The 14,159-nt window shown below is 45.1% G+C and overlaps 1 protein-coding gene across 2 annotated transcripts in view; it reads right to left on the bottom strand.

The window, feature by feature from the left end:
• Positions 1–14,159, bottom strand: part of adkb (adenosine kinase b) — a 105,432-nt gene that overhangs the window by 54,306 nt on the left and 36,967 nt on the right. For both annotated transcript variants that reach the window (XM_008313882.3, XM_008313883.3), the window contains exons 5-6: positions 11,435–11,607; positions 9,437–9,545 (exon numbers count right to left, since the gene is read on the bottom strand). In XM_008313882.3, coding sequence (XP_008312104.1) covers positions 9,437–9,545; positions 11,435–11,607 — 282 coding nt within the window. The remainder of the gene's footprint in view (positions 1–9,436; positions 9,546–11,434; positions 11,608–14,159) is intronic.

Genomic DNA, 14,159 nt, shown 5'->3' with positions numbered 1-14,159 from the left:
AATTACAATCACTTTGGCGTGATTTAAATTCTTGCTGGGTGCCAGGATGTGGTTACCCCTCCATGCAGGCCCAGTTCCTGTTGACACCCGGTATCCTTCAGGAGTCACGTTCACATAAATGATACGTTTTTGGTGAGGATTTAAAATCAAAACACTAATATATAAACTGAATATGATCACAGGGAGTGGACACGGCCCTGCTGTACGTAGCGTCATATGCTAAAACGCTGCAGCTGTTTCATGCCCAGAGGTGAAGACGTAGCACATGCAGCATGACGAATAGAGCGTGTCATCAGCCTGATGTAGTCATTAGCTAAAGGATGCTGATGATGAAGTAACATTCTATTTAATGTCACAGGGAGAGAAAAAAAAAATCTGGAAAGATCGATCCAGATTGATTTGTCTGAATGCAAATCACTGCCATTTTGTGTGCATGACATTAGATGATTTACTATTCCTTATCCCTGCCCGACTCTGTGTCATCATTAGGCATTACGGTGTCAAATATGGGTCAATAAAGTGTAACATTCCCAAAAGACTAAGCACTGCATTAATCCTTTTATGCTGCTTTCAGCAAGACGGAGTCTCCCATAGCTAATATTAATGTTCTAGGTGTCAGAAGTGAGATGGCAAATCCTGATAACTCAGGATGTACAGTCAGCTCTGCAGATGGCTATCTGCCCTGGACCGGCTCTCATAATAGGCACCAAAACAGGATGTGCTTTTAAAGCCACACTTCCTGAATGTCGCCTTCAAAGAAAACGATAATTTCCATCCAGGCTTTCTGAAGTGAGAAGATAAGCCAGAGAACGGGGGAGGACAAAATAAAAACGATGCTTGCCTCAGAGAGGGAAAAATAGCTTCCTGATATAGTCCTAGCTCCCTCTTTAAAGCTGACACCTAGAACATACAGTTTATCAATTATACATGAAGCCAGAATCCATCTTCTGCTGGCAGCTTGTTTGGATCCGGCCCGAGCCCTCTCTCTGCTGAAATGTGTCTGGGAGCTTCCATCCCTCCTGTCGCCTTTTTCCACTCACAGCCTGTCCTTAAATCAATCCCTTTTTAGGCCCGAATTTATTTTTCCTGTAACAAATCTGTCTCGGCAAATGATGTCACATAAGCGGAGGGAATGACAGCCTGATGTCTGTGCGGGGAACATCAACCTTGCTCCAGCAGCCTCCTCCCAAGGTGAGTAATCATGCTGAGGAGCGGTGCAGTGTGTGGATGCCAGCCAGAGTCCAAACAAACCCGGAGTCTGTTGCTCAAGATAAACAAACCAATTAGGTGGAAGGCATGTTTTTCCTCAGTTGGTGGGATATTTGCTAGATGGAAAATAATCAATGCATTCTCATTTCCACAGGGTGAAGCTGAAGAAAAAAAAAAAGAATAAAATCTAGACGGAGAAGGAGAGTGAAATTATTCATTAGATGAAAAAAATAAATAATGGGCCTAAACTAGCTGCTAGTCATGTAATTAATCCATGCGGGCTCGATAGAGAGGAGAGAGCACAGAAGGGAAGATTCATCATAGCAGTTTCACCCCTGGCTCCCAGGGATACATGCCCTTCTTGTGTGGATGAGTCAGCTTACATCTTCTGACAATTGTGAGCCAAGGGCTTTGTCAAAAGGAACCACAGTTATTGTTTTGATTGGTGCCCCCCCTCCCCCCGCCCCCCACCCTCCTCGTTATGTTGAGCGCAAAATGCTTTCAAATGTGATTTCACCACGGCATCTGAAAATAAGGCACGCACATATAGAACATCAAAAAGAGAGACGTCTGCTTCATATTTACAGAGGACAATCATTTGGCACTTGGGTGCTCTCTCCTTGGACTCCGCTCCACGCTGGGAACAAGGAGCCATATCAGTAATTGCAGCAAGCGGCCCCCTTTAGCCGGCCGCAGTATTAGACGACTGGACTCGTGGCGCATGGCATTCAAGCTGGCCAGTAACAACGGACATGCTAATCAAAGTAGCCCTGGCCTCGGCATCACAGTGTGACCGGAGGACTTTGCTGTGTCGGTGTAGATGTGCAGCTGCTCTGGCTGCTTCTCTGCTCTGCCCTTCAGGGCCTGGGCACCAGGCACACCACTGGCATAGCAGTCGCATGCTGATGGGGGAGAAGGGGGTGTTGACTGCCACACATGAAAAACAAATCACAGACAGCTTGTTAGCATGGCAGGAAGTAAAGGGCAGAGAAAGAAACAGACTCAGAGAGAGCAAGGGGAGGAGGAAGGAAAAAGAAGTGGGTTAAGAGATTTAACTGAAAATCTGACACTTGCCACTGGTCCAAATGTTCCGCCAGAGCAGCAGCAGCCCTGCTGGCTGAGTCTCCATAAAGCCTCTAAAGCTGCTTACAATATACACTTGAGAAACAATAGATAAGGTCAGAGTAGTGGCCTATGTCTGAGTCGGACCATGCGTGTAAAATACACACTTTCCCACTGGCTGTGTTAAGTCCAGACATGCTGCAGTGAAACCCAGGCAAGTACTTGTTGTGTACTGCCTAAGTATAAAGACGCATGTATTTAGGTGCTTTCAAATGGCAGAAATGGAGCACAAATGAAATTAACTGAGGCTGTTTCTGAGGGACATTGATCTTTGCTAGCAACCAGTCACCAGTCTCTAGCTGTCAATCACACCTGAAGAAACTCCACTGGAAGTGTTGCTTTACTGTACAGTATTAATTGAAATATTATCTTGTTTCTGTGTCAATGTTGTTTGTCGGCTGAAAACAGAGCTTTCTTTTGTTTTGACAGAGCCGTAAATAATTCTGTGGTACTTTTTTTTCTCCTGAAGTAGAACGAGTAATTGTAACAGAGATATTAACAAATGTAAAAATAAAAAAAAAAACAACTTGTATTTGCAGTGCCTTTCTCGTCCTAATGACAATGAAAAATGTGTTACACTAGTTTTTTCTTTATTTAATCATTCACATATTTTGATTCCATTCATGGAAACTCGGGGTGAGGGTCTGTTGCCCATGGCCACAGCGGCATGTAAACAACTGTGCCGTCTGGGGTCAAACCCCCAGAGTTCTGGTGTGAACACTACACCCTCTACCTACTGACCCACATTTGCTTTCTGTTATCATCTATTCACAAAGATAGAAGTGATGACCTTTGATGAAAACATTCCTTTGTGTTTAGGATCACGTTGACAAGAACAAAAAGAACTGTAATTAGTAGAAACGCGGCGAATGACTCGCGTTGACTAAACACAGCTATTTATTACATTGCTTTAAAAGTCGGGTCTGACATGATGAGAAAAATAAATGGAGTCAAATTATCATATCATTTCAGAATTGTATTAGTCTCAGAAGCCATTAGTCTCCTTTGAAAAACTGTTGGTTTGAAATGGATCCAGGCCAAACTAGCCGAGGGAAGATATGCAGGGGCTTATTACAGACCATAAACAAATTACAGCAACATGAAAGAGAGAAATGAAACCTCACAGACGGAAACAATCGGCGAGGAGCAGCGTCCAGCTTCTGCCACACAGAAATGCACATCTGCGGTGACTCTTTGTAGGCTGCTCTGGGAAATTGACAAACTGACCCCGCTGCTGCCGACAGGTTGCGCTGAAGAGAATATTCCTCGCAGTTTCCATTCAATCAAAGCACCGGTGTGATAATATAACAGCGTCGGACACTTAACTCTACTTACTATCTTCGCCCAGGAGACACACTATCCTAAAGCGTCTGTGGTTCCATCATGTGAATCTTAATCAGACACTTAGCCACTAGAGCAGGTTTTTACTCCCCTGGTGAGAGTATCAACACATGGCCATCAGGCACAATTCACCGCCGCAAAGTGGCTATTTATTTTCTGCTCAGCATTACTTGACAAATAATTACTCAGTCTATTCAATTAAGCCGTGGAACCCAAACAAATGGCCACAGCATGTACGACTGAAACATTATTCCACGTTTTACAACTTGAGTCTCATGAATAAAAAGCCACACACACGCACGCTGACACACAGTCATGCCTTGATGCAGAGGCAGTGAGGGGACATGGTGATAAGAAGTTTAAAAAAATATATCATTAAGTCTGAACCAATTCATCTCTTTCTTTTTTTCTTTTTTTCTTTTTCCAAACAGAGGCAGAGGAAAGTTGCCGGTGGAGCAGATGTACACAGTAAACCGAGGTGAGAGGACACGGTGTTTTCCCTGCTGAAAGAGAAAAAAGGTTTTTACAAGGTAACGTGGGTGTATGAGGAGAAAGTCGCCGCATGCCGTTAGAGTAATGTGGACTACAGCCTGGAAGACTGCCAAAGTCCAAAGTGGTCCACACACACGCGGCAAGCGTTGCACTTTCACCCCTAAAAGGCAATTACTGGAGATGCAGTGGATTAAAGCACTATCCTCCATGTTGTTGTTCAAATTAGGATGCTGGAAATAAAATCTCCAAAAATAACACCAGCAGAGCCCTGCCAGATGTTAAGCCTTTCCACACGCACACACACACACACACACACACACATTTCTAACAACATCAAAGATGCATAAAAATAAATTGCACTAGAACAAAATAGACGCCACAGTGATGAGACCAAATGAGAGACAAACTACCACATTCTGCAACTTTCCTCACAACAATTCCAAACTGTTGTTGTAAAGCTCAGTGTGAGGTGGTGCTCCGTATATGGAGCCAAAACGAGGTGAAATACTTCAGTGGTACATGTGTGTATTTTTTTTTAATGACAATTTTAAAAACACACTGGAAAAATAATCCAGTTCTCTACTACATACTATATATATATATATATATATACACACACACATATATATACATATATACACACTATATATATATATGCTGTATATGCTAAGTTTCAAATTGATAGTACTAGTTTGAGCTCAGTAAACGAGTACAGTAAATACACCGTATTAGTAAACAACATAAATAAACCCCCAGTCTAGCAGAAGTCTCCCCACAACCTGTGTGGTTCAGCCGCTCCAAATCATTTACCATGCCCCGCCCACTCAGGCCTGCGGGGCTGCGGTAACAGGGGGGCCGGCCCATACATCCCACTGGCACGGGACACCCCGCTGAGAGCCAATCACCGAGCCCCCACTCCTGACAGCTCATTACCACTCAATTAGGCAGGTGCAGCTCCATGCGCAGCTTTGTGACAAATACAGCCCTCCCAGATGGATGTTTAACATTCAGGAGAATTATATAGTGACAGCAAACACTAAACGCCTCACCCTTATCCCTTGATTGCCTCAAGATTGAAATCCTATAATTGGTCCCGGCCAGCAGGAGGAAATAAATAAATAAATAAATAAATATGCCAGTAAAGATGATGCCGGCGGCTTGTAATTGAACAATGATGAATTCATATTCATAAGACGCCTGTTTGTAATTACAAAATGCCATCTGATTAGGTGCAATTTGAGGAGACATTGTTTCACGCCAAAGACACTGCGGTGTCAGCCTAATAAAGAGCAGAGACATCACAACCCAGAGACATGACCTCCACAGACTGGAGACAAGCTGACACAAGGAGCTGGCTGGAGATGGACAGGACTTGGCGCCCATTACTCTTTGTCCCCCTGAATGGACTGCTAGCACTCAGTCTGACAGAAAATCACCACCCCTGGAGGTTGACTCTCAAATTTTTACCACCAGTGACTGTGCACATAAAAAACATGAGCAAGGCAACGAAAATGTTGATCCCTGGAGAATAGATTCTAATCAAGATGAAATGATTTACAAATCTATTTAATAAGGCTTGCCAGAAGTCAAACTTGGCATGTAAATGCGGTGGGGATTAAATTTCATCGGCAACCAGGACTGTAACTGATCGCCTGCAGACAAAAGGAGAGACTGCCAGCTTTTTTTTTTCTCCCCCCTCCACTTTTCTCCTTCCCTCCCTTTCTTCTCTCTCTTCACCGCCTGCATTTTGCCTCGTGATCCCTCCCTGGCTCTGTGGAAGGACAGGGGCAGTGCGGAGTGGTGCAGTACGGAGCGGAGAGGAAGGAGAGTAGACAGAGAAAAAGGGAAAAGGAGGGAGGAGATGGTGTCTCAGGAAGGGAGGACGGCTTGATGAAATAGGCAGGGGGAAAGATAGAAAAGAAGAGTAGAGCAACGGAGGGGAGAAAGCTCAAGGTCAGTGTGAGGACAATGTGAGTCCTCCGACTTGGACAGAGAGACAGCCGCAGTCACCTCTGTGCTAATCAGCCCTTCGGCTAGCTGATGAGGTGTCACTTAGTTGAGTGTGTATGTGTGTGAACAACCTCTCCCTTTGCTTTTTTGGCTGCAAATTGCAGGGGCTGGCGGGGCGGAGTAACAATGTGTGCATACGTGTGTGTATGTGTGCCACTCTGGGGTGTAAGCAGGCTGACGTGCTGCTTGTGGTGCCAGTATTGCGCTTTTTTCCCCCCTCTCTTCCTCTTCTTCCTTCTCCCCTGCCTCTGCCCTCCCCTTCGCCTCGTTTTTTTTTTCTTGCATATTATGCTACAGTGACTGAAGCTGAACTCAGCTTTCCCCTGCAGCGAGGGCAAGAACACAACTGCCAATTAATGCTATATGCAGTGTGCCAGTGTTAACAATATGAGGCATTCTACTCCAACTTGCTGCCCTCTTTGAGAGAGAGAAAAAAACAAAACAAAAAAAGAGGTGGGCTAGCTGTTTTCTCTCAGGCGTGGCTGACCTCTGGATGCCTAACGGGGATTGAGCTGTTAGCTTAGGGCAAAAACGAGCAGCATCCACAGCTGTGATCAGGTTTGTGACCTAACAGCACTGCAGCTTGTGTCTCATTGGGCGACTTTTTTGTACCATGCCAGTTGGCACGGGCCAGTGTCTCCTCCGCCTATCCTTGGGTTATTTCTGACCATCTGTGCCGAGTCATTAACAGGCCTTTTCACAGTCAATTGTCTTGTCCGTCTCCATTCTCTTTCATTTCTGGTGCTAGCTCCATCTATTCGTGGCAGACAAATGCCATGCATGTCTCTGTTCCTTTTTTTTTTCCATCCCTGGATGTAAATATCACGAGTTAGGACAGGGCATTTTATTAGCTGGGACTAAGCAGGGCTGTGGAGCCATAGGTTAATTCATGGTGGCATCATGGAGGATGCATCAAGCGGTGGAGATCAAATTACAGGGCAAAGCTCTCAGCGTTAAGAAAAACAAGCCAGTGGTATGCTGCAGGAGTGTGTGTGTGTGCATGCGTGCACGTACTGCACGTTTGGCAGCCAGTGTACGTGTGTGTATCAGAGAGCGTAGAAAGAGAAAGGGAGGGAGGGAGCAAAAGGAGACTGAAAAAAAAGAGGGAGAAGAGAGAGGGGAGGTGGACGGGGGAGTCCACAGAGGGCCAAAGGAGAGGTGGGGAAGGGAGGGGAGTTGGAGCTGGAGGAAAAGGAGGGGAAGAGAGGAGCTAACTGGGCCAGCATGCACACATCACCCCCACCAATTAGAGTCACTCATCTCTCCTTCACACAATACATCACCCTCCATTTCTGATGTTCACATTCCTCGAGGAAAGATGTCACTGTAAACATCAGTGCAGCGGCGATGGCAGACAAGAATGGCAACAACAACAACAGAAAAAGAGAGATATCATCTTCCTGAAATGCGTTTAGCCACCCTCCATCCCCCACCCCTCACGCCTTTGTTATTGGTCTTTGTGCAATGATTTGCCTAAGGACCCAGATTTCCTAGCAACAGCCTGCCACCAAACATTTGGCAGGAGTTCAACATTCTCTCTCTCTCTCTCTCTCTCCCTCCCCCTTCCCTCTCTCTTTGTGAGGAATGGGAAAGCTGCCTGCCTCTGTGCTCTGCGTCTGCCACCGGCCCTGCTGCTGCTGCCATCACAACCGCTGTCGGATGAGCCAGACTGGCTGCGAGATCCCACTAATAATTTTTGTTTTCATCCAATCACACCACACAGTAGCAGGCACCTTGAGAGCCTCGGCCAGGAATCATCAATCACCTCTTTAACACACTTCCTGCACCAACAACAAGCGCACATTTGAGCGGATAGCGTATTAACATTCGCACGGCGGTTCGTTTGATAATTACATTTAAGGATTAGTGAGTACGAAAGAGAGAGCAGTGGCGATTTTAACGGAGAATCGACGAGCCACATTAATATACAACCAAGGTTGGTAGTCTCTCAGCAGTGAGAGTGTAAAAGAGAGAGAGGGAGGGAGGGAGGGAGGGAGAAATGTACAATCTGGCTGTAAATTGGGTAAATACATCTGAGTGCTCTCGACAAGGTTAATGGAGAGAGGAGGCCTTGCTGAACACCGGTCTAGACGAGCCACACAGTATTAAGTGGGAAAAGCTGTGGCAGTGTATCTGGCTAAGTACTTTAGAAGCGAGAACGGGACTCTAATAAAGCGAATGATCCCCGTGTTTTGACAAAGAGGCCCAGGAGGGACGCCGAACACCGTGTTTGAGATTCCGAGCACTGACAAACACCCATTTGTGGCCCTTCTATCCCTCCTCAAATCCCACGGAAGCTTTTCCCAGTGCACAAGACTGTCGGATGTGGGCATAGCCCAACTGCCAATTTGCAGAGGATGTGCAGTGTTTGCTAATGTGAAGCAGAGGCTAAAAATGAGACCACACAAACTCCAGAGGATGGACCACTTTCTGGCAGGAGCACTGACGATTTTTCCGGTTTTTTTTTTTAGTGTTTGTTTCTCCGACCGGAGCAGCTAATTATGAAGCCTCCATCATTATTGCACTACAGTACACTTTAGAGGGATTGTGGGCAACAGGGGAACCATTGTGAATCTCACTTGGGACAATATGCCGAGAAGCATGTTGATGGCTGGGCCGTAAGGCTGATTTATGTCGATAATGACCTGCTTAAAGACGAGGAATGCAGCACAATTTCAAGGCTATCATTTCAACTTGACATCAGAGACGATGTGGATCTGAGAGAATTAAATATAATCCCAAAAAGTGAAACCTGAGCATGGCATGGCCATCCCGCTCCAGGAGCTGTAAGTGAAGACATTACCTCAGCAGTGCAGCCCTGAGTGTGAGTGTGTGTGACTGTCTAAACGCACATCTGTCCTCCTCAATCTGCGACTGTGATTCGTCTGTAAGAGGACGACCGTGTGGGAACGGTGGCTGGGGAGGGGGAAGTCAAATGAACTTGCATAATCAATTTTCACACTTTCACAGCACCTGTTGGCTTGTCTTCACATTAAAAGAAATGAATAAATGCATAGCATGTAGAACAATTTCACACTGTGCTGCAGCTCCGTTGCACAAAGACAGAAGAAAATAGGCAGAATGGAGCTGTATTGTCTCAATAGGTAACGCAACTCATTTCACTTGACAAAGGATGAATGGATAGATCGACAATGCAGAAGGCGCACTGAGGCATTTCCTGAATAAAGCCTCTTAACATTTGGTTCTCTTCTGGCAATCAAGTTAGAGAACAATCATTTTGAATGTAGTGGGTCTCACTTACCGCAATATAATAGACCTTGGCTTTCTTCACCAGCTCCCAGTTGCCGTCCAAGTCCAGGTGTTTTTCCTTTTTGTAGCAGTTTGCCGCTGCCAGGTTAGCAACAAGGGACCTGCCGAGACAGACCCCATAAATCTTCTGACTCACATATCATCCATCTTAATTTTCATCTTAAAAAAAAGCCCTAAAAAACACCCAGGCACCAGATTTCCCTTTGTTCTTTTAGAGATATAGAAAAAGAATGATAATTGTTTCTAAGAATGTCTGAGTCGAGGTGAAATAAAGTCATCTGGATGCTGCCTGTTTTTTTTAAAACACATGGTTATCTGCTATAAGCAGCAGAAAAGGGAGATTAAAAAAAATATATATATATAAAAAAAAACCAAAAGCACAATTTATTTTTAATGATTTTATCACCTGGAAAGTAGCGTATTGTTTTAAAAAAAAATGAAAGGAAAAAAAAAGCCCAATGTGCTGTTCAGTGAACACTTGACTGGAGTAGTGAATGGTGGGGCTGGAGTGCGGAGCAGGTGGCTTTGTCCTAGCGTAGCTCGTTAGGCACTCCTTGTGTGCCGTCACTTTATGAAAGGCTATCAAAATGAGTGCAACCATCATCACTACTTAAGGGCCACCATATGACAGGAGGTTTCTGAAGCTAAAGGAAGAGGCCTGTTTTCAAATTGCAGTAAACGACTGCTCACTGTGGTTTATGTCAAAAGGCATCCTTCCTTCTCAAGGACACACAACAGTACTGGGGACTATGTCTGGTACCATTACCACGGATCAAAGTAGAAGCCCCTATAAGTACACATTTTAAGGGTCTAAAAATGTACACACACACACACACACATATATATATTTATATACATATACATACATATAAACATATACTGTATGTATACATTTATAAATACCTTTATGTGAATGTATGCATGCATGTGCATATATACGCATATTTTTAAAGGGTAATTTCACCTAACAGACTGACACACTGAATCCCAATCCCAATATACACATATATATATGTGTATATATATATACACATATATACATACATATACATACATATATAGATATATATGTATGTATACATACATATATATTTTATATATATTTATATATATGTTTGTCACAAAAATACTAAAGGTCATACACTATGTCTATTGTTTTGAAGGCTGTATCTTAAGTGGTAAACAGAAGGTCTGTAGTTTCTCTTCCTTTTGATCCAAGGCTAGGCACTAATCAAAACCCAGGGGTCTGTGACTCCTCATCTCTCAAAGCCATCACACTCCCAATCTGGCCCGGTGGCGACCTTTCCAATGGCCTCCTGAGCTGTCTGTTAAACACCTGTTAGAAATATTACAGGGCTCTTCTCCCCGAGCACAGCACCTGACCTTTTCAGGTGTCAGAGCACATATCAAACAACCCCCACCAAGACCATTCAGCAGGTCCAACTCCTGGGGCGGTCAGGGTCCAGCCGATGACTGACTGACAAGTCCAGCAGCGGTGGATGAAGGACCGCAACGAAAAGGGAGTGTTTAGAAAAGGAGGTTATCGATCCACACCTGGTCTATCGTGAACCGCAGAGCTCAAGGTGTGTGACATTCTGTGTCTAAGTGGATGTGCGTGCAGGACTCGACCTCTGCTGTCTCCAGGCTGACATGTTGATGATGATTCTGGCGTGAGAATCTGGGGAGATGCTGGAGCACCTTTCTCAGCCGAGGAGGATGACAGGTAAGAGCTGGGATAGCCCAGCCATCTCTAACGCATTGCTACTGTCAGCCTATAGATGGATGACAACCCACTGGGGCAGCCTGGAAAACACACTCAAGCTGTGCTTTTTCTTTTTGATGTGTGAGCTCAACTATGATTCCCCGTTATGACTTCCAGCCCCGAGGAGTCAACTGCCTGCCCGGAGGTGAACGAACGAACCACTGTGACTCTCTTGAATCAGAGCCAAAGGGTCATGTTTTGGCCAAGGGTGACTTAAAGGTGGCTAACCTATTTTCTCCAGTGATACAGGCAGCGCAGGTTCCCGTCGGCTCCTGGTTTTGCTCGTAATAATAGGCGTCAACGTGGGCTTCCGCCGCCTTCGTCTTCAGAATCTCCCCAAAGCGGTCGGTCCCGATGCAGCCGAAGAAGGTGGCGACTTTGTGGGGTTCCTGGATCATCCACTAGGGGAGACAAAACAGAAACAGCAGTCACACTCACACTCAGTTTACAAAATATAAGTCTGTTTAAGGGGTCAAGTTCAGCCACGGCAGATGGCACACACACACAGTGTAGCTTCACAGCAAACACACTCCATGTGATATACGAGGGCTGTGAGTTGCCGTAAACAACCGGAGCCCAATTCAGCACCACACAGAGGCACTGTTTTCATCCGAGCACTGCTTCCTCCCTGTGTGCTAAAAACAGTCTCATCTCCTTATTTACACAAACCCTATAATTGAAGGCTCCATCCTACTTATGCAAACACAGACACACTCTGAGTGTGTGTGAGAGAGAGTTTGTGTGAACCTGCTACTGCAGGACACTCACGTACTGCTCTTCACTTTTTCTTTTTTTTTTTTTTACCTGATGGGAGAGGAAAAAGACAGAGGTGAGGGAGGGGCTGCTCAAGTTCTACAGAGCTCATGTTTAACCTCCAGAGATTTATTGACCAACAGTACGTGCTGCTGTTTGCCCATTTTATTGCAGCCTCCCGGTTTGTTGCTGACTGGAGCCTCTTGTGAATGAGATGCTGCTGCTTTCCGGGTTGACCCGTATATGTGTGAAATTAATCATTTCACGCGACCAAATAGCCTCTCAGTAGGAGGAGGAAGAGAAAGGCATTTTTATCAGCCGTCCTGAGATGCTCTGTGTTATTTCCCACTCACTCCCTGTCGGCTTCAGTTAACCCGTTTTTGATAGCGGGGGAAAAAAATTATTAAAAAGAAGAAATTATAGGGAGGAATTACAGAGAAGGTTCACTGTTTCCTAGGTACAAGGCTTAGGTGCTTTTGTACCAAGGAAGCCAATTTACAAACACAGCTGAACTGGAGGGCGTTTTGTAGCTTGTACCTGGTTTAATAAAAACAGGGTTCTTTCTCTATTTCTCCAATAGCACATTTTTTTGTGCTTTTTGAAGAAATGTATTAATCTCAAATTCAATGGCCCAAAGTAATAGCTACCAATTATATTTTGTATCTAAGACAAAAACAGACAACAGACAGTTGAAATCCAACGCTGATGTTCTGTGTTGCAGGATAGTTATTATTAACGGGTGAAAAGAAAACGACAAATCAAATGAAATGACAATCAATCACTGAACACCAGGCGTGGTGATCAACTTTCTGTGTATACGATTTGCACAGCTATTCTACTGTTTTTTGTGAAAATTACTGCATGCTAGATTGTTCATTTAACCATCGACCAATTATCCAAATATTAATCTAACAGCTATCTAACTTCTATATTTGTGTCACTTCCAGCAATGGTCTTTGTATCTGGATCCATGAGTGTCCTGACCCTTGTCAACTTGAGTCACCGTCGTTCAGCCCCTCTCTCTTCCCACCCCTCACCTGGCTAAAACACACACACACACATACACACGTGCACGTACAAATCCACAGTGAAAGCTGACACAGGGGAACTCTTCTTCCCTAACCTCTTGCTGCAGGCACCTCACACTTATCAAGGTCACTGGCTTGGGTACACGTCAAGTCCAATCTGATTTTCCCTTCGCGGTGATGAGCTCCAAATCCAAGGTTAGGTGCTGCGGGCTGTAAATAATGACAGCGTGGACCCTCCATTTGCAGGCCTCTCAGGTGGGAATACAAAGGGGGCACTCTGGGCCCAATGTCCCCACTGATGACACTGTGTTGAATCACACTGTTGTCGACCCTCCTCCCCCTCCCTCTCTGGTCTCGACCTGCATAAATTCTCCTGCCCACTCCCCCTTACCCTCTCCCTATATGACCGTCGGCTGTGCTCTCACTGCCAGCACAGCTTGTCATTTTACAGGGTCATTAACAGACACATACACACGAATATGTGCATGACTACAGAGCGCACCCACACCAGGGGTACGAAAAAAAAAAAAAACTTCACACACGTAGAGTGAAATCTCCCCCGGTGCCATGTCTTCCCATCTCCTTGCCGTTCTGAAAACAATCTACCCCGGCTTTTGCCGGGAGCGACTCTCCCACTCCAATAAACACAAAGTGACATAGATAAGAAGAAAATGTCTTCATTATGAGCGTGTAAAAAAAAAAAACCCAAAAAACGCCTTGACGTTTTTCTTTTTCTTCTCCTCCATGTTGAGGCAGGAGCAAGGAGTTATATTAATTCATTTCCAACCCGGAACCCTGCAGACAATTCCTCTCCATTCCCAGATTATGTGAGATAATACCTCTATTACGACAAAACCGCTATCCGCGGGGTCACTGAGAGGTCAACCAACCCTGCACCGAGTATTCATGCTTAGTCACATCCCAATTATACCTCAGTGGCAGAGGCAGAAATTGGCAAATGTACATCAAGGCGCTTCATTACTGAGGGCCGCTCTTGTGAAATTAAGCAGCAGATGAGACAGAGTGAGATTTGCCCCCAGGTGGCATGTTAGAGAAAAAGAGATGGAGAGAGGAGGCTGAGGGAAGAGAGAGAAAGAGAGAGGGAGAAAAAAGAGCAAAGCAGAGGGAAACATTTCTCTGAAGGTGCTACGAGTAGCTTGTATCTTTTACAG

Source organism: Cynoglossus semilaevis, chromosome 8 (genome assembly GCF_000523025.1).
Source record: "Cynoglossus semilaevis isolate Cse_v1.0 chromosome 8, Cse_v1.0, whole genome shotgun sequence".
Taxonomy (NCBI): domain Eukaryota; kingdom Metazoa; phylum Chordata; class Actinopteri; order Pleuronectiformes; family Cynoglossidae; genus Cynoglossus; species Cynoglossus semilaevis.
The sequence above is the reverse complement of the archived record's forward strand: the minus strand, read 5'-3'. Positions and strand labels throughout refer to the sequence as shown.